This window comes from Palaemon carinicauda, chromosome 41 (assembly GCF_036898095.1).
Source record: "Palaemon carinicauda isolate YSFRI2023 chromosome 41, ASM3689809v2, whole genome shotgun sequence".
Lineage (NCBI taxonomy): Eukaryota > Metazoa > Arthropoda > Malacostraca > Decapoda > Palaemonidae > Palaemon > Palaemon carinicauda.
The window spans coordinates 5,923,138-5,942,909 of record NC_090765.1 but is presented as its reverse complement, the minus strand read 5'-3'; the positions used below and the strand labels follow the sequence as shown (position 1 = coordinate 5,942,909).

General features: G+C 49.7%; 2 protein-coding genes across 9 annotated transcripts in view; one reads left to right on the top strand and one right to left on the bottom strand.

Annotated features, from left to right (window-relative positions):
* Positions 1–974, bottom strand: part of eRF3 (eukaryotic translation release factor 3) — a 49,445-nt gene extending 48,471 nt beyond the window's left edge. The window contains exon 1 of one of the 3 annotated variants that reach the window (XM_068364744.1): positions 788–974. In XM_068364744.1, coding sequence (XP_068220845.1) covers positions 788–974 — 187 coding nt within the window. Of the gene's footprint in view, positions 1–144; positions 267–420; positions 648–787 lie in introns of those variants that run through there. The other 2 variants (XM_068364746.1, XM_068364745.1) reach the window with 2 other exon arrangements.
* A 4-nt stretch (positions 975–978) lies between these two features.
* LOC137632665 (nitric oxide-associated protein 1) overlaps positions 979–19,772 on the top strand; it is a 194,874-nt gene continuing 176,080 nt past the window's right edge. Inside the window, exons 1-3 of one of the 6 annotated variants that reach the window (XM_068364740.1) lie at positions 985–1,118; positions 2,797–2,896; positions 14,980–15,783. In XM_068364740.1, the coding sequence (XP_068220841.1) occupies positions 15,063–15,783 (721 nt within the window). In that variant the 5' untranslated portion in view covers positions 985–1,118; positions 2,797–2,896; positions 14,980–15,062. Of the gene's footprint in view, positions 1,119–1,746; positions 1,863–1,924; positions 2,183–2,796; positions 2,897–14,979; positions 15,784–19,772 lie in introns of those variants that run through there. The other 5 variants (XM_068364742.1, XM_068364739.1, XM_068364741.1 and 2 more) reach the window with 5 other exon arrangements.

The following is a 19,772-nucleotide window of genomic DNA, read 5'->3' as shown; positions in this document are numbered from 1 at the left end:
GTCAAAGTAGCCTACACTTGTCAAATTCTTATAGACAATTCGTTTTGCAATTAAATAATATATCATGTATTGACATCTATTTCTAATAGACAATTCCAAATTCACCAAAATCTAAAGTAAATATCAACCTTGTTTGATCTTTACCAGTCAATGAGGCATGCCAGAGCCCTGTAAATCCACTCATATCACTTTCAGGAATTCCACAATCACGATAATTTAAAAATTGGCTAAGCACGGCCAAATTATAATTAGCCTAATCCAGAATCTCTAGTTTTTGTATAAAAAAAAGTGTCAAGCGTAGCCTCCAGCTTTCATCTCCACAGAGACAATTTGGGCTGACCTCTGTCTAGTTCACATAACAATTAGTAAACGAAATTATATCACGATGATTCAGTAAGCGAATAACGGTTCATTGTTTACCCAAAGGTTAGAATATGAGAGCGAGGATCTACCGGTAGCTTTGGATACCAGTTGATTGTCCACTCGTCCCTCTGTACTCAATAAAATATTTCTCAACGAGACTGATAAGCCTTTAACAACACAACTTAACAACTATTCCTTCCTAATAATTCAAATTTCACACGCAAACAACAGCGCAATGACTTGAGAACACAGTCCAGATGTGGTTAAGACACGAAGTCATTCACTGGCTGAAAGGTAAGATCCCACATGGAAGACTCATGACCTACATCATCACGACCAAACTACCTATAATATGGGTCGACCCAAGTTCAAACTGACCACCAATAACCATCTTAACAATGTCGTTAGGGTCGTTTAGCTCTACCTGGCGCTGTAGGTCGACTTTGAGTAGCAGTTTCCACCAAATAGCTGGGAACGAACTCTGGCGCATTCACGTTGGGAATGAAGACCGGGGCGTTGACGTTGAGAGGTGGGAGGCTTCTTGAAAGGGATTCCGTTGGCTCATCGGCTGCTGTCTCCCACGAATCCGGTGCCACGTTATTCTCCGACATTATGACACCTTACAAAACACTAAGGGAGGGATAGTTGCCACACTGTGTGACACCAGAAGAGGCAACGTGAGCCGGAAGTTGTTGTGGCCGCTGTGAGCTGCCAATCCAGTATGGCGGATGACACAAACAAGCGAATTGCAGAATGCGAGTATTTAACAGTATTGCATTATTAAATAAGAAATTTAATAGTATTTATCAGTATTACATTATTAAATAAGAAATTTGATAGTATTTGACAGTATTACATTATTAAATAAGAAATTTAATTCTATTTAACAGTATTACATGATTAAATAAGAAATGTAATAGTATTTAACAGTATTACATTATCAAATAAGAAATTTAGTAGTATTTAACAGTATTACATTATTAAATAAGAAAATCAATAGACCATAAGCCACTATCAAACCAACAAGATGAGAATCAGCAGCTGAAGACCAGACAGGGCTCGAAACAAGGCAGAATGAAAGAATTAAAACACTTCTTCAAAATAGATTTATCACCGAAAATAAGAGAATTTGATAAAGACTTGTTACTATTGTCTTGATTGGGTCTTATGTTATTCAAAAGGAAATATGCTTAATATGAATCACAAATAAAGTATATATATTTTTGAATAATTTGGTGCATTATAAGTCAATTATATTTTAAGAACCATTCGTTTAAGGAGATATGCATTTTCGAAAAAAACAACACAATTTTCAATGATAGATATATACACATCGAAGCAATTTTCTTTGTTTATTTTAAATTTAGGAAAATGTCATGTAAACTGAGGCCAAAATCCTTAACTTCGAACTCAGTATTTACGAAGAACGAACATTTCATTTTTCTCTGTGGTGAAAGGGATATTATACAGCTATACCGTAACCACTCAAACTGTCAGCGGTACGTTGTATTAATGATGGTATAAACTTTCATCTCATCACTTAGTGTCCTAGTATATAATTATAGACTGTAATTTTCAAATGAAACTTGTTATACCGGACTTCATGTCTGATTTATGCATAAACCATAGTAGATTGGACATCTCTTGATAAGAATGGGAAACTGGATGAATTGGTGCGGTGTAATATTGGCATGAGGTAAAAACAAAAAATTTAATCCAGCAAAACATGTGATTATATTGAGAAATATTAACGCAGGAATTGCTTAATGCTGATAAACTTACACTGGTGCGAATAACAAAGGATATTTGACGGCCAGACGTGAGTGTCAATTAATTTTAACTATTATTTTATGAATTGATTTCCAATTGTAGGCACCGAATGTTGGAGTCATTTTGTTGCCTAGGTAATAGAAAAAATCTCGTTCAATTGTTCCATAACAAAGTTCTGCTACCATTTATATACATTTTCTCTTTCCACCCAACATTGGAAATCTATAAAAACATTCCCTATAAAGTTGAATTATTATTTAAAATTTTTGCGTTAGTGTAAGGAATGAGTTAACAGCTAGAGTGGATATGAATGTGTTGAGGTAGTTTGGCCATGTTGAGAGAATAGAAAATGACTGCTAAAGAAAGTGATGAATGCAAGAGTTGATGGGAGAAGTTCTGTGGAAGTACAAAGCACAGCAAGCGTCTGAAAGGTTGTCATTAACTAGCTACCTCCCACACATATAGCTTAGCTTGCTTACATTTATTTCTAAATTCCTCAAATAATTGGTGAAAATAGTGCATTAGGCAGCCATTAACCTTCTTGTCACTTTTCATATAGGCCTAGATGTTCTGTATGTGGGAAATTTTCATCATGTCTGGCATACGATCTTAAAGCGAGTTTTATCATTTATGAGATACTCTGTGGTTGTGTTACCTTGCCAGGAGTGAAGGCAGTTTGGAAGCAACCTCAGGGTCTAGACTTTCTTGGGTAAACTAAGAATACAGCAGTTGCAGATAGTCCGTACCACCTGAGTAGATAAAGGTATGTCTTGTAGGTTACGTTAGGCAGTGTTCTTGTGTTTACTTCCCATTTAAAGTGTGGTTGTTCCAACACGGAGTACTTGCCTTGAACTACATTCTCAGGAGTATCTGGGATCTCCTCCCTATCCGACCAAGAATTTTGCGGGGGGGGCCCCCCTATCTCCGTTTTCCCTTGTCGGTTCCCTCCGTGACAGAGGGATACGTGCCCTGAGGTGACCCGGGGTCAGCGCGTGGGTGCGCTACCGGGTCGTTGTTGTCAGTAAGCATCTGGTCGCGGCGTAGATCACATGTCGCCGCTCTCTCACATCCCGTCCGACCCATATGTTCCCTTTGTGTTTTCCCGTTCTTATCCCTTACTTGTGTTGCTTGTGGTTATCCTAATGGATGTTGCACGGCACCAAGAAGAAGAAAGCATCGAAGCAGTCACCAAAGAAGCCTGGTCTCGGCTTTCTGATAATGTCTCCTTCAGCTCCTTCTGAGAGCGGTTCCTCTTCCCCTTCCCCTTCCCCTACCCAGAGTAGGGGACAAGGTAAGTCCGTTGCGGGGAAACAGCCCATTGCTGTTACCCTTGAGTCTGATATTGATAAACCCAAATGCATTGTGCCTACGCAGACGAGTGAGGAGTCTGCTATTGTGCCGGGAGTGCTTTCTGTAGAAGAGGTTCTGGTGCCTGGAGGACCCGTCTCGAGTGAGGTTCCGGTGTGGGGGAGCTCAGGGACTCCAGCTCCTTCCCCTCCACCTTGGCAGTGTTTTTCAGGTGACCAGGACAGGAAAAGACGAGCCACGTGCTCTTCTGACCCGATTTCCATTGTGTGGAAGGCGCCAAGGACTCCCTTCAGGTCACCCATGCGGCAAGACGAGGAGTTTCCTGGCTGGTTTGCCTCACGTGGGTCACTGCTCACGCCTCCGGCGCCTTCTGTTTCGCTACCTCCTGATGTTATGCAGCCCGTCACCCCGGTAGCACAATTGCAAGCCCTCATGTGGGTGGCAGAGGATTCAGGGTCCTCGGATAGCGCCTCTTCTTCTTCGTCTTCCTCGGACGATACCTCGTCCTCCAGCTCTTCGTCGTCGGAAGACACCAGCGACCAGGCTTGGACGATGTGCAGACGTGTCTGTCTATCGTCCTCGTTATTGACAGCCTTAATATTTTCTTTGCTTTTCCTCAGCTGTGTGTTTAAAGTTGGCCTCGCCCTTTGGTATTCATCATGCGCAAGTGCCCTGGGATCGCCGGCCGCCCTTGCGGTACCTTCATGTCGGCGGTGGATACCGATCCTCACACCCTTTGCCCGCAGTATCGAGGCCGACGGTGTGATAGGGAAAATACATGTAGTGAGTGTAGGGAGTGGTCTGCCTCCCAGTGGGAGAGGTTTGCCCGCCGGCGTAAGAAGAATTCCAAGAGAGACCGTTCTCCTTCGGGGGTTGCCTTGAAGGAGGAAGGCTCTCGGGACTCTTCTTCCGCCGCCCAAACCTCCTCCGAAGATCCCCCTCGTCCGGCTTCTAGTGAGAGGCTGCCGAGTGGGAGCACGAACCCTTGTTCTGTTTCCCGACCTCGGGGTGCGAGAGAGGGCGTCGCCTCCCATAGCGGGGTGGCTCCCCCTCCTCCTCCAGGGGAGGATTTTGATAATGTTGATCCTGTGTCTAATGATGATCTTTTTCAGCTTTGGGCTTCCTTGGGGCTTAAGGGCCTGCCCTCCAAGGAAGCCCTGTTTGACCTTATTCAGTTAGGGGCCGCTGTCAAGCAGTCGCCGGTGATAGCAGAGGTAGATCCTCTGTCTATCGTCGACGTCGTGGTGGCAGAGGCTTCCGACGGGTCTGGTCAAACCTCTGCGGCTCCTGATGTTGATGACATTGCTGAAGGCTTTCCTCCCCCTTCTGTACATCCTTCGGAGGGGGAAGGGGGTCCCACGGTCTCTCCTGCGGCTAAGTCTCCCCCTCGTGGGAGCGCTCTGACTGAGACTCCTCTTCGGAGGACTGATGATCCTGACGACCTCCCTCGTGGCTGCCTTCGCCGTAAGGCTCATCGTCCGCTTCGCCGCAAGGGCCTCCCGTCTCCCTATAAGGGTGTCAAGCGGTGCCTTTTCGAGTCTTCTCCTCCTCCGTCCTCCGATGGGGACTCTCCTCACCGGGAGCAGACTGTAGCAGCCGCGTCCTTAGACCTGTCCGGGGATCGTTCACGTTCTCTCACGCCTTCCAGACCTTCCACTTCCTGTGCAGATGGCCAGCAGTCTTCTGATCTCGTCAGCCGACGGGCACCGGTCCCTTCGGGGCAAAGGGATGTCGCCCACGGTGTGGGTGCTTCCCTTGCGCGTCAGGGTTACCCTGCGCGTTCACGCGTAGTAGCGCTCCAGCGCTCTCCTGCTCGTCAGCGCACTCCTGTTCGCCAGCGCTCTCCTGATGGTCAACGCCCCACTGCTCACCAGTACTCTCCTATGGACAACGAACATCCTCCTGTTCCTGCTGCGCGCCAACGGTCTGCTGAGTGCCCTAGATCTCCTGCTCGTCAACGCGCACCTGCGCTTCCAGTTCCTGAAACGCGCCCACGCTCGCCCACGCGCCCTAGAATTCCGGTTCGGGACATGGGCAAGGACTCAACTTCTCCTCGCCCTCGCAATCCTGCTCGTCAGCTTTCTCCTGCGCGTACATCCAGAGTTCCTGCACGCCCACGCGCCTCCTCTTCCTGATCCCACTCGCGAGCGTTCGCCTTTGCGCGTCGCACCGATAGCTCCTGCACAGTCTTCTACGCGTCGTCTTCCTGCTCGCCAACGTTCTCCAGTGCGCCAGCGATCTCCGAAGCGTCAAGGTTCTCCTGCTCGTCAGCGATCTCCTGCGCATCAACGGTCACCAGCGCTCCCCTGGGCTCCGGCGATCTCCAGACCGCCCTCGTGATCCATCGTCTGAGCGCAAGCGCTCTCCTACGCGTCAGCGCCAAGCGGATCTGGAGAGACATAGGTCTCCTGCCATCAGCTCGCCCACGCGCGGTCGCTCGCCTGCGTGTTCTACTACGCGCCATCGCTCGCCTGCGCGCCAGCGTTCTCCAACGCGCCATCGCTCTCCCACGCGTCACAGGTCTCCAGGACACTATCGTTCCCCAGCTCGGTCTCCTGGCTCTTAGCGGTCTCCTGAGCGCTCTCGTTCGCCCACGCGCCAGCTCGCCCATACGCTCACGATTGCGCGCCCGCGCCCCAACAGCCCCTCGCGCGCGACTCTTTTGTATCGCCCCTGCGCGAGCGCCAGCACGACCCCCGTTCGCATCGGGTTCCACAGCTCGCGGCAGCAGCAGGGACGCGTGGTGCTAGGTCGCAGTCGGGATCGCTTGCAGGACAAGGAAGGACCTTCAGAGAGGTCAAGGCAACTTTCTTCCCCTTCTTTTTTGCAGGCAGGTCCAGTGGTGTCCACTCCGAAGGATCGCCCGATCCCCTTCCCTCCAGCGGGAATTTCGGACTCTGTGTCCGTGTCTCGGCAGTCTTGGTTTGGTCCTTTGATGCGGGCGTTAGTGAAGGCTATGAAGCCGACACTCGCCGATCTAGAACACAAGCCAACGACGGCCTCGCCCCCGCTAAAGAGAAGGAGAGGAGTGGACTTCGTGGTGACTTCTCCCAGGGAGAAGTTGGTTCCTAAGAGGTCCGTCAGGAAGGCTCCATCCCCTTCGCAGTCGTTTTCTCCTTCTCCCGTAGACGAGGCCTTTCCGTCCTCAGGAGAGTCCAGGGAGGCGGCGGTCTCCCCCTCGGCACCAAGGGGGAGTCACCTTCTCGTGGAGGAGAATCATCTCGCGTGGAAGGTGCCTACCAGACCTCTTTGCTGGAGTCTTGTATCCCGCCTAGGAGGGAACCCAAGGACTCCAAGACGATGCCGAAGTCTTCTTCACGAATTTGTCAGGAACCAGCCAGACCCCGGGAGAACGTCCACGTGTCTTCCCAGGAAGAGCTTCCGGGGACAGGAGACTTAGCTGCCAGTCCGCAGGGAGGAGAGCAGCAGGAGTCTGAGCATGCCTTCTGGCAGGTCTTGGGCCTGATGAGACAGCTCAACGGGTTCATGGACCCTGTGATCGCCCCCCGTGAAGGCAAGGACACGGTCCTGGACGAGGTCTATGGAACTCAGAAGCCCCCAAAGGCCAGCGCAGCTCTGCCCTGGTCCCAGGGGTGAAGAGTGCCAGAGCCAGGGCCAACGCTCGGCTCGCAGTACTCGCTTCCTCCATTCGTTCCTCTGCCGGGAACAAACTCCTCCCACCCCCTCGTCTCCAGCAGAGGAGGTATTTTGAGATCATGGGGGAGTCTAGCCTCGCTCTTCCCCTCCACCATTCGGTGGAAGAGCTTACTAGGGGAGTTCCTCTTGAGAAGCTCTCCGCCCGGCAGGTGACGTTCTCGGAGTCGGAGATCCTGAGCCACGAGAAGGTCGCGAAGTGTGCCATGCAGGCCACTTCGTGGCTGGATGTCTGGCTAGGTTCTCTGGGCATCCTATTGCGCTCCAAGGATCTGTCTAAGGAGAGCAATAGGAAGGCCCTGGAGACCTTCCTCCTCTCGGGCACTCGCTCCATCGAGTTCCTGGCACATCAGGTTACCAACCTGTGGGCCAACTCGGTGCTGAAGCGTCGTAATGCGGTGACCGAGAAGATCCATCCGAAGGTCCCCGCCGTGGATGTCTGCAGGCTCAGACACTCATCCCTCCTTGGGGGGAATTTGTTTGAGCCCCAAGATATGGAACGAACAGCTGAGAGGTGGAGGAAGTCTAGCCAGGACTCCCTCCTCCAAAGGGCCTTTGCATCTCGGCCCTACAAGCCTCCAGCTCCGCAGCAACATCAGCAGCAGCCTCGCAAGACACCGAAGCAGATGCTGGCAGCTAAGAAAGTGGTGTCTAAGCCCCAGCCCTTTCTTGCCAAGGACAAGAGGGGTGGTAAGTCCTCCAGGGGAGGCAAGACTCCTAGAGGGAGCGGCCACGGCCGCAAACGCTAGGAGTGGCAGTCCCCCCGCGTGTCCACCTGTGGGGGGATGCCTTCAAAGTTGCGTGCACAGGTGGCAGCAAGATGGGGCCGATGCTTGGACGGTCTCCGTGATCAGCCAAGGGTATCGCGTCCCATTCACGACATCTCAACCTCCCCTGACAGCGAATCCAGTGTCGTTGAGCTCCTATGCCATGGGATCGGTAAAGGGGCTAGCCCTTCGGGCAGAAGTCGAGACCATGCTCAAGAAGGATGCTCTCCAGGAGGTCGTTGACGGCTCCCCAGGCTTCTTCAGTCGACTCTTGTAAAGAAGGCGTCTGGAGGCTGGAGACCAGTCATCGACCTCTCAGCTCTGAACAAGTTTGTCAAGCAAACTCCGTTCAGCATGGAGACAGCGGACACGGTCAGACTTGTGGTGAGACCACAAGACTTCATGTGCACACTGGATCTGAAGGACGCGTACTTCCAGATCCCAATCCATCCGTCTTCCAGGAAGTACTTGAGATTCAGCCTAGACAGCAAGACCTACCAGTTCAAGGTGCTGTGCTTCAGTCTCTCCACAGCACCTCAGGTGTTCACCAGAGTGTTTACCCTGATTTCGTCTTGGGCTCACAGGAACGGCATCCGTCTCCTCCGTTATCTGGACGACTGGCTGATCCTAGCAGTCTCGGAGTCGACCCTTCTTCGACACCGAGACAGGCTTCTGGGACTTTGCCAAGATCTGGGATCTTGGTAAATCTCGAGAAGTCCTCTCTGCAGCTGTCCCAACGACTGGTTTATCTAGGCACGTTGTTAGACACCAATCTCCACAAAACCTTTCCATCAGACAGGATAGCAAGGCTGAGGAGGGTGGCGGAACCCTTCCTCAGGCGGGAAAAGCTTCCTGCCCAATCGTGGTTGCGTCTCTTAGGTCACGTGGCCTCCCTGGCTCGTCTGGCTCGGAACAGGCAGACCTGCGGTGGTGGCTGGTCGACGAGAACCTGCGAAAGGGAGTGGCTCGTCTCGTCCTCCCCCCGGAATTGACACTGTTTTCGGACACGTCAAAAGAAGGGTGGGGGACTCACATTCTGATCCAGAGGACCTCAGGCCTTTGGTCAGAATCTGAAAAGTACCTGCACATCAACCTGCTAGAAATGAAGGCCGTTTTCCTGGCTCTTCAACAGTTCCAATGGACCCTGGCGGGTCACTCCGTGGTGGTGATGAGTGACAACACCACGGTTGTGGCTTATATCAACAAGCAGGGAGGTACTTTTTCGCATCAGCTATCCCATCTTGCAGTAGAGATTCTGAGGTGGACCGAAGTCCACTCGATAACACTATCAGCTCTCTTCATTCCTGGCAAGAGGAATGTGCTCGCCGACAGTCTGAGCAGGGCTTCGCAGATAGTGAGTACCGAGTGGTCTTTGGATCCTCAGATAGCCAACAAAGTCCTGACTTTGTGGGGTTCCCCAACGGTGGATCTGTTCGCGACAGCTTTGAATTTCAAACTGTCCCTGTACTGCTCCCCAGTCCCGGACCCCAAGGCACTCTGGCAAGATGGTTTCCAACAACGGTGGGATAACATTGACGTGTACGCCTTCCCACCGTGCTGTCTGATGAGAAGGGTGCTCAACAGGACCAGACTATCGGTCAACTTGTCGATGACTCTGATAGCTCTGCTATGGCATCATGCGGAATGGTTCCCGGACCTTCTGCAGCTCCTGACGGAGCTCCCGAGAGAGCTTCCCCCACGACACGAGCTACTTAGACAGCCACATTGCAACATCTTCCACAAAGCCGTAGCCTCGCTTCGGCCTCACGCTTGGAGACTGTCCAGCGTCTCCTCACGGAGAGAGGCTTTTCGCAACAGGTTGCAGAGAGAATGTCTCGGCACCTGCGAAAGTCCTCTGAGGAAGTCTACCAGGCAAAGTGGAGAGTCTTCTGTGGTTGGTGTCGTGGGAGGGGTATCTCTCCACTCGATGCCACTATTCTAGCAGCTGGCGGACATCCCACTAATGCGGTCGAAATAACAAGAAAAAAATATTAACCTTAGGTGCGTGGAACATCCGCACCCTCCAAGACGTGACGAACACCAACCGCCCGGAACGACGTACAGCCCTCATCTGCAAGGAGCTAGCCCGCTTCAATGTTGATGTGGCGGCTCTTAGCGAGACCAGACTACCCGAAGAGGGCAACATCAGGGAAGCTGGAACAGGCTACACCATCTTCTGGAAAGGCAAGGCCCTAGAGGAGCCTCGCATCCACGGTGTCGGCTTCGCCATCCGTTCCCAGCTAGTTCAGCAGCACAACCTCGCTCCCAAGGCCATTAGTGAGCGCCTGATGACTGTCCGCATCCCCATCACGCGGGACAGACATCTCACCCTGATCTCTGTCTACGCCCCGACTATGACCTCAACCCATGATAACAAAGCTGCCTTCTACACCCAGCTCGACCGCACCATCCAGGCAGTGGCCGCCAATGACAAGCTCATTGTGCTTGGCGACTTTAATGCCCGAGTAGGCAAAGACCATCGCCTGTGGGAGGGAATCGGCCGCCATGGCATTGGAAATTGCAACGCCAATGGCCAACTCCTACTGGGTCTGTGTGCAGAACACCAACTTGTGGTAACCAACACCATCTTCCAGTTACCAAAGCGACAAAAGACCACATGGAGACACCCACGGTCTAAACACTGGCACACCCTGGACTACGTCCTGACCAGAGCCAGAGACCGAGGAGACGTCCGCATCACCCGATCCATGCCCGGAGCGGACGACTGCTGGACGGACCACAGACTCCTCATCTCCCGACTCTCCGTGACGACCCTACGACCACCCAGAAGGGCACCTGACAGCGTACCACACCAACGCTTTGATTGTAGTAAGCTCCGCAACCCACAGGTGGCACAGAACTACAAGGAGGCCTGCGAACAATACCTCGCAGACCCTGTGGGTCAGGCCACTGTCGAGCACCACTGGACCACCCTCAGAAACGCCATGGCCCGTGCCGCGGAGGAAACACTAGGCTTCACCACCAAGAAACGGCAGGATTGGCTTGATGAGAATGATGCTACCATCTCTCTTCTCATTGAAACCAAACGACAAGCACGCCTGACTTTGGAAAACCAACCAACAGCAGCTAACAAATGTGCTCACAAGGTGGCTGAAGCTGGTTGCCAAAGAGGTATCCGTGAAGCCCAGAACACCTGGTGGCAAAGAAAAGCTGCAGAAATACAGAGTTTCGCTGACCAACGTGACCTGCGCAGCTTCTATGCAGCAACAAAAGAAATATTCGGTCCCACACGGTCATCAGTGGGCAGCCTGAAGGACGCGGATGGGGCCACGACCATCACCGACAGCGAGGGCATCCTGGCCAGGTGGAGGTCTCACTTTGAGAACCTCCTCAATGACCAAGCAGACACCCCAGACGATCTCCTGCGAATGACCCCGCAGCATCCCGTCCGTCACTGGATGGCACTACCACCCTCCATCCATGACTTCAACAAGGCCCTGCAGCGCATGAAGCCCGGCAAAGCCCCAGGGCCAGACAACATCCCGTTGGAGCTCCTCACTCACGGTGGCCCCGGCTTGAGGAACCGTTTGATGCTCCTTATACTGAAAATATGGGAGACCAAGACCACCCCCAGTGACTTCCGCGATGCAAACATCACTACCATCTTCAAGAAGGGAGACAGGGAGAACTGTAACAACTACCGGGGAATATCACTACTAAGCATCGCGAGTAAGATTTTCGCTCGGATTCTCCTTGACCGCCTCCTTATTCTCGCAGAAGACGTCCTGCCAGAGTCCCAGTGCGGCTTTCGACCTTCCCGCGGGACCATAGACATGATCTTCTGTGCGCGACAACTACAAGAGAAGAGCCTCGAACAACAACAGCCCATAATGTTCATCTTCTGGGATTTGAAAAAGGCCTTCGACAAAGTACCTCGACCTGCCATGTGGGCTGTCCTCAAAAGATATGGCTGCCCACCCGATTTTGTCAAGCTGGTGCGTGCCCTCCATGACGGAATGGTTGGGAGAGTCTGCCACCAGAACTCTCTTTCAGACCCATTCCCCATCAACGGCGGCCTGAAGCAGGGCTGTGTTCTGGCCCCGACGTGTTTCTCGCTATACACCGCAGCAATGCTCAACGAGATTCCCCCAGACACACCCTCAGCCGACCTACGTTTCCGCATGGATGGAGGCGCTTTCAACCTCGCTAGACTCCGCGCCAGAACCAAGACCACCTTGTGTGCAGTGCGAGAACTGCAGTATGCTGACGACAATGCCACCCCAGGTCAGACGGCAGAGGACCTGCAGTCGTTAGCTGATGCATACAACTCTGCCTACGAACGTTTTGGGATGCAAGTCAACTCAGACAAAACCAAGACCCTCGTCCAACATCCACCAGGACTGATGCTCCCCAACTTCAATACCACGGTGAATGACCAACCGTTAGAACAGGTGGACCAGTTCTCCTACCTAGGGAGCATCCTAACATCAGCTCCCACAAGCAAAAAGGACGTGGAGAACAGGATCAGGGCAGCCCACTCCGCCTTTGGCCGACTCAACCGCCGCGTATTTAACAACCACGCACTGACAATGACCACCAAAATAATGGTGTTCAGGGCAGTAGTCCTCTCCACGCTCCTGTATGCATTTGAAACATGGACGCTATATAGTAACGATCTTAAAAACCTAGAACGCTTCCAACAAATGAAACTGAGGCAGATCTTGAAAATCCCCTGGGAGAGCCACACCACCAACATTGAAGTCTTAGAACGTGCCTCGCTGACCAGCGTGGAGGCCACCATCATCCACCACCGCCTCCGCTGGATAGGACACGTGCATAGGATGGATCCATCTAGGCTCCCAAAGAAAATATTCTACGGAGAACTGACCCAGGGCACCAGACCACGAGGAGCCCCAAAAATGCGCTATAAAGATCAACTAAAGCGCACCCTGGCTCTAACTGACATCGATCCTTCCTCATGGGAAGAAACAGCCAGGGACAGGAAAACCTGGAGGAGTACAGTACACCATGGCACCGTGGACTTCGAGGAGAGGAGGAGACAAAATGAGGAGGCTAGGAGGAGAAGAAGGAGAGAGCGATTAGAACAGCCCCGCCAACCACCTACCCTCCCTTGTGAACACTGTCCGCGACTCTTCCACCACAGACTAGGACTTAACAGCCACATCAGGCATAAGCACCCACCCCACAGATAGGAGGCTGATGGCTAACGACAGAACCCAATACTCGGACACGAGTGGGCGCCGACGACGACGGAGTTTCTTGTATATTTGCGGGAGGAAATGTGCCTTCCGGTCTCAGCGGTGAAAGGCTATCGCTCAGCCTTGAGCTTGGCTTTTAGGCTGAAAGGAGTGGACATTTCTTCGTCACTGGAACTCTTTCTACTCATACATAGCTATGAGATTACCTGCCGTCAGTCGGAAGTGAGACCTCCTCCATGGAACGTGGTTTGGGTTCTCAGGGCTCTTAAGAGACCTCCCTTCGAACCATTACGCCAGGCCTCTGATCGCCACCTGTCTTGGAAGACGGCTTTCCTGCTCGCGTTGGCCTCTGCCAAACAAGTTAGTGAACTTCATGGTCTCTCGTACAATGTCGCCCATTCAAGGGGATGGGGGGAGGTAACGTTCAGGTTCGTCCCTAAGTTTGTTGCCAAGAATCAGAACCCTGGAGTGCCGGCCCACGGTTCGACTCTTTCAGGGTCACGAGTCTCCGTTCTGTAACAAGCGACCCAGACTAGCTGCTATTATGTCCAGTGAGGAGTCTGAGGTGTACTTGAAGAGAACAGCTGCAGTTCGTCCTCAGGTGCAAGCATTGTTTGTTAGCACAGGCAGGACAAAGAGGAGGGTCACCAAGAACACCATTTTGGCTTGGATTTGAAGGGTTATCCATCACACCTTGAATCCGGACCCTCCTCCGTCACGTCGCCCTAGGGCACACGACGTTGGGCATCGCTACGTCCCTGGCCTTCAAGAGAAACTTTTCTGTGACGCAGGTGCTTCAAGCTGGGGTCTGGAAGCGTCAGACGACCTTCACAGCCCACTACCTGGAGGACGTGACCCACAGGAGCCTCGATACTTTTTCTATTGGCCCTGTGGTGGCTGCACAACAGCTGGTCTAGCCTCTGGCTCCTTTATGGACAGGTAGCAGTAGGTTGAGGGCGTTGTTACCCGGTTTTAGTCTGCGTGAATGAAAGAGTATGTCTGGCCCTTACTTCTTTCTTCATCCTCCCCTCTCTTGGGGAAGCAGCATCCTGGTCTCCGCATAGCTGACCTCAACCTTTGCAGGTAAACCATGCTTCCTTGTGCTCCTAGTATTAAGCTTAATACTGTCGCGTCCCCCATACCCTGACGAGGTGGTATTGTGAACGTCCTATCCTGAATTCCTATCTAAAGGTCTCAAGGTCAACTTCATAGGACGAGTCACGCTCTTTCCTCCACACACAACTTATGTAGGCCACACGTTCCTTGCGGAGCAAGGAACTTGTGAGGTGCAGGGACTCCTTTTCTTGAGTGCTACTCACTTGGAATCGGAGTCCCCGGGTAAAGCCAAAGTCAGTAAGGCTGGGGACTTTCCACCCTTCCTAAGGGGTAAGTCACCCAATGTAAATAGCGTGGTTTGTATTTCAGTTACAGAACAAATGACAAATTCGGAGATAATTTGTATTTTTCCTAACCATACAAATCTTAGCTATTTACACATATTTGCCCGCTAACCCTGTCCCCCAAGTCAAGTCCTACCTCTAAGTGAAGTGAAGCAAATCACCAGTGTGTGGGGGGGGGGTGTAAGCAAGCTACCCCTTCCCCTACCCCCGCTAACTAGGACGGGGGTAGTTAACCCTCGTTAAAATCTATTGGCTCGTCAATTTCAGCTACGCCGAAAGTAAACCCAATGTAAATAGCTAAGGTTTGTATGGTTAGGAAAAATACAAATTATCTCCGAATTTGTCATATCATATTGATTCTTGAGGTGGCAAAAATAGGTCACATTTTCTGTTTAGTTAATCTGTAGGCAAGATGTTTTAACTACTAACATTTATGATTTGCATTGATTTTTTTAATGTTGAAGACCTTGAACATTTGTAATTGGTTATGTAAGGTGATGTTTAAATTTGTATTGATGACTTTTTCTTGTTTTTCAGCTTTGTCTATACATTCACCAAGTGGAAGCTATTAGTGTTAGTCCAGATTGTTTTCTTCTTAAGGCTGCAACTCATTCGCAAAAATGAGAGTTATTTTCTCTCGTGTTCTGAAAAAGAATACTTACAGCTTTAAGTTAAATACTCTAAGACAAATGAGCCTCAGTAAACATTTAAAGATCGAGTATGACCAAAGTGAGAACTTTCCTGAAGAAAACTCCCCTGTGGTGGTACAGTTGGCTCAGGATAATAATGTTTTATATAGCTCATACTTGGTTGATAATGGGGTAGGAGTAGATCGTCTGTCAAGAAAAAATGTTGCCAAAAAGCACCAAAGATTATTACTTGAGAACAGAAAACAAAATGCAATTCCACTCATAGTGGAAAAATTACTCCAAGGGAAAGATTCTTATAGAGTTAATAGTGAAGACCCGGATATTGAGGAAGAGGAATCTTACGTAAATCTTCCTTATACAGAAGTTGAAAATATAAGTATGGAGGAATTGAAAACCAACCTTAAAGTTGTCAAGGAGTATGACTGGGGCAATACTAAATTTTCACTTCAGGAAGACATTGCAAAAAGAATGCAGGCTTATGATGAAAGTTTAACTGAATTAGTAAAAACTCAGAATGATCACAAATCACAAATGAGAGCAGAAGGAATAGGTTTGCGGCAGACTATGGAGGATGAACTAGGCATTGATGATGTTCTAGAGTATGGCACATGTGATCAAAGCATTCCACTTAGTAATGTGCCTTGTGGTGGTTGTGGTGCATTACTTCACTGTCAAGACTATGCTCTACCAGGTAAGTTTCTTGCTTCTCACTTGTTTATTTGTAAATTTAGAAAAAAAAAAATAATTTAAAAAACGCTCAAGTTTTGAAATATGAGAAATATCTTGTAGACTTTTATTATTTGAGTAAACTTTAAAGATACTTGTTTGTTGTATTTAGGCCTATACTGTAGCATTCCAAGCAGTGGATCAGCACAGCATTAAATTTCCAACACTTCATTACCAGAAGTTATTAAAGTCCAAGCCCTCTGACTTCATTACTGTACTTTCATTTCTTATCTTTCGTATCGCATATTATGTGGAGATCTTCCAAGCATACTAATTTTCTTTGAATATGGACTTCTTAAGATAACACATCAGTTTTTTTTCTTATACTTAATACAAACCTTTAAGCCCCGCCCACCCGACAGGTAATGTTATTTTCACTTTGACTTTGGCAACTGTCTTGTACAGATCCATCCGAGAACAGCTTTAATGGTTAAGATAATGATACTTAGTTAATGTTTATTCAGCTTTCGAGCAATTGATAGTTCGAGTAACAGTTTTTAAATATGTAACTTCCCTGGTAGTTACATATATACTGTATAGCTTAAATCCCGCGTTTCGTTGCGCGCACGGAAGAAATTCAAATTTCGTGGCAATCGCTGCCATGACAGTAAGTGATCACACATGAGCACCATCTCTCTTAGGTTACTAGAACCATTCCCAACATTCCTCAGAAATTCCCTGCTGTTGATCGAGTCAATACCTAGGAAGTTTGTTTCGCTGATATATTACTTTATTCTACAATTTGGTGAAGTACCTTTTGTCTGATTATTGTTAATGGCTTTCGCTGCCTTTCAACTATCGAAGATATTGGATTTTCCTTTTCACACGAAATACGACAGTTTTTTGTTGGTCCAACTTGGACAGTTTAATTTAACTTGATTTTCAAGATGGCTACTCTGTTGATAAACTTTGTGTGTAGGGCTAGACTGACTTTCAAGCTGCTCTTGATTCCTACATAGTATGTAGCAGAGGGCATGTGTGTATTTGTTTTCTTTTCTATGTTCGTAAGATTGAAATGGATAGGATCAAGGAATTTTGTCCCCTTCTTTATTAACTAACAAACAACTCTTAAAGATGTAATGGAAGGAAAAACATTTAATCATTAAAACATTATGACGTCACAATCATGTGACGTAAACTATTTAGTATGACTTGCAAATATGTGAATGATTTTCTTTTTCTTGCAAGAAATTTTTAAAATACTAACTTACTAAGCATAAGCATTTTAATTTTTATAATTTAGGGAAATATATTATTTTTAAGTATATTTCCTTTAGTTAATTTTCGATTTATATAGAGATTTCACGAGCGTACAGTCAATTTACGCTTGATGATCGTTTTTGTTTCACAATACTTGTATCGCTATTTAATATTTCGATTTTGAGAATACTAATATTAATCATATAACCTATTGTATTTTCTTTCCAGCCCTCGGCGAAAGAGTATAATCTCTCGCAATGGGCAGTTGTTCCGTAACTGAAATACAAACCACGCTATTTACAAAGGGTTACCTTTTAGCGTAGCTGAAATGGCGAGCCATTAGAATTTAACGAGGGTGTATTACCCCCGCGCTAGTTAGCGGGGGGGTAGGGGAGTGGTAGCTAGCTACCCCTCCTCCCCCTCACACACCGGTGAATACTCACTTTCACTTTTGGCTCGGACTGTGACAGACGTCTCTGTCTTGGTCCTCTCTTGGCAGTCATTGTTTGTTTTGTCTTTACTTAATCGCTTACTTTTCATTTACTCAATATATATGTAAACATGTTTTCATGTTTGTATATATATTTGAGTATAGAAATAAGTAAGTTTCCTTTTCAGATTTGTGTGTGTAGTGTATGATATCTACGTGGAGTCCTCGGCAGCTAGGCCACCACGGCGTAATTTTATGGGTGGCGATCGAGTTTGACTTATGTCTTTCTCTCTCTCTCTCTTGAGGTCGTTCACCCTTTTACTACGTGTTACTACGCCATTGTAGCTTCCTTTCCGTGTGGGGAGGCGTTGCTACGCCGTACGTTTGTCTCAATTAGTTATGAATCTAATTGTAGTTGTTTTTTTATTTTTCAGCTTGTAGAACGATTCCTTTCGGGGTTTTCGTTCTTTCTTTAGTGTTCATTCATTTTTAAATTACACAATTACATAGTTACATAATTATAATTGTTATAATTCTTTTTTGGTTACAGCTCTCCTTCCGTGAGTGTAAGTGGTTGTGAGGGCACGTGCCTGTTGTGTAATTCTTGTTCCTTTCCCTCGGGATTCCTCTTCGGAGCCTTCCCGGGGGAATGAATGTAGTATACTAATATTATTTGTTTTATTTTTTTACAGTTACCGATCTAGTTCGTTTCTGTAATATGGCAACGGTGTGAGCTGTCTGGTTGAGTCCTGGGGATTCGGCTGTTGCTGCCTCCCCCCTTGTATTTTCGTCAGGGGCGTGTCTCCTTCTACTGGAAGTACTCCCGTGACGACGGACAGCTCTCCAGTTCATTTTAGAACTCTCAGGAGGCTTGCCTCCTTGGGCGGGTAACTTTCCTTCCGAGGGAAGTTTTTCCTGTCCAGGCTTGAGTTTTTCCCCTTTTGGGGGGTTCTTCTCTTGCCTTTTTTTTCGTGCGACTATGCTCTTGGTGCTGAGCGGTCACACCTGCAGTTTCGCTCAAGGGGCTGGGCAACTGCAGGAGCTCCTCTTCGGAGGATTGCTCCTTTTAGGTCACTGGCTGACCAGTCTCTTCCACGAAGTGTTTCTCTTTCGTTCGCGAGAGAGTACACTCATAGAGACTCCTCTTCGGAGGTTTCTTCTGTTGCTGTTGGCCTCCCTCGCCGTAAGGCCCACCGTCCGCCTCGTCGTAAGGGCCTCTCATCTCCCTATAAGGGTGCTTGAGGCGCCTTTTTGGATCTCCGTTTGCAGCCTACAACTCCTTTTTCTTGATCTTCCCCCTTGGTGTAGATGGACAGCAGTCTGATCTCGTCTTCCGACGGGCAACGGTCTTCCCGACGGACAACGGTCTTCCCGACGGACAGCGGTCTTCCGACGGGCAACGGTCTTCCCGACGGACTACGGTCTTCCCGACGGGCAGCGGTCTTCCGACGGACATCAGTCTCCCGGCGGACAACGATCCCTTCGGGGCAAAGGGTTGCCCTCACGGGGGTTCTTCCCTTGCGTGTCAGGGTTTCCCTGCGCGCCCTTCTGCTGTGTTCTCTACTGCTCATGCTCAGTGTTAGCACACAGGCGCTCTTCTGCTCATCAGCGCTCTCCTGTTCGTCAGCGCTTTCAAGATGATCATCCCTGCTGTTCCGGTTGGTTCCTGTTACGCGCCCTGTGCGCCCACGTTCGCCCTCGCGATCTAGAACTTCGGTTCAGGTTGGGGTCAAGGACTCTTCTTCTATGCGCAGGCTTCCACGCGTAGCCTTCTGCTCGTCAGCGATCATCAGCTCGCCAGCGATCACCTGTCTCTCGGCGATCTCCGGATCGCCCGCGTGTGTTACAGCCAGCACGCCAACGTTCTCCAACACTTCTGAAAGAACATGGTTCGCCAGCTACTAGCTCACCTGCGCATGCTGATCGGCATCGCGCGACCCTCAACTGCGGATGCTGATTGGCATCGCGCGACCCTCAACTGCGGATGCTGATCGGCATCGCGCGACCCTCAACTGCGGATGCTGATCGGCATCGCGCGACCCTCAACTGCGGATGCTGATCGGCATCGCGCGACCCTCAACTGCGGATGCTGATCGGCATCGCGCGACCCTCAACTGCGGATGCTGATCGGCATCGCGCGACCCTCAACTGCGGATGCTGATCGGCATCGCGCGACCCTCAACTGCGGATGCTGATCGGCATCGCGCGACCCTCAACTGCGGATGCTGATCGGCATCGCGCGACCCTCAACTGCGGATGCTGATCGCCATCGCGAGACCGCTCACCTGCGGATGCTGATCACCATCGCTCGACCCTGCGCATGC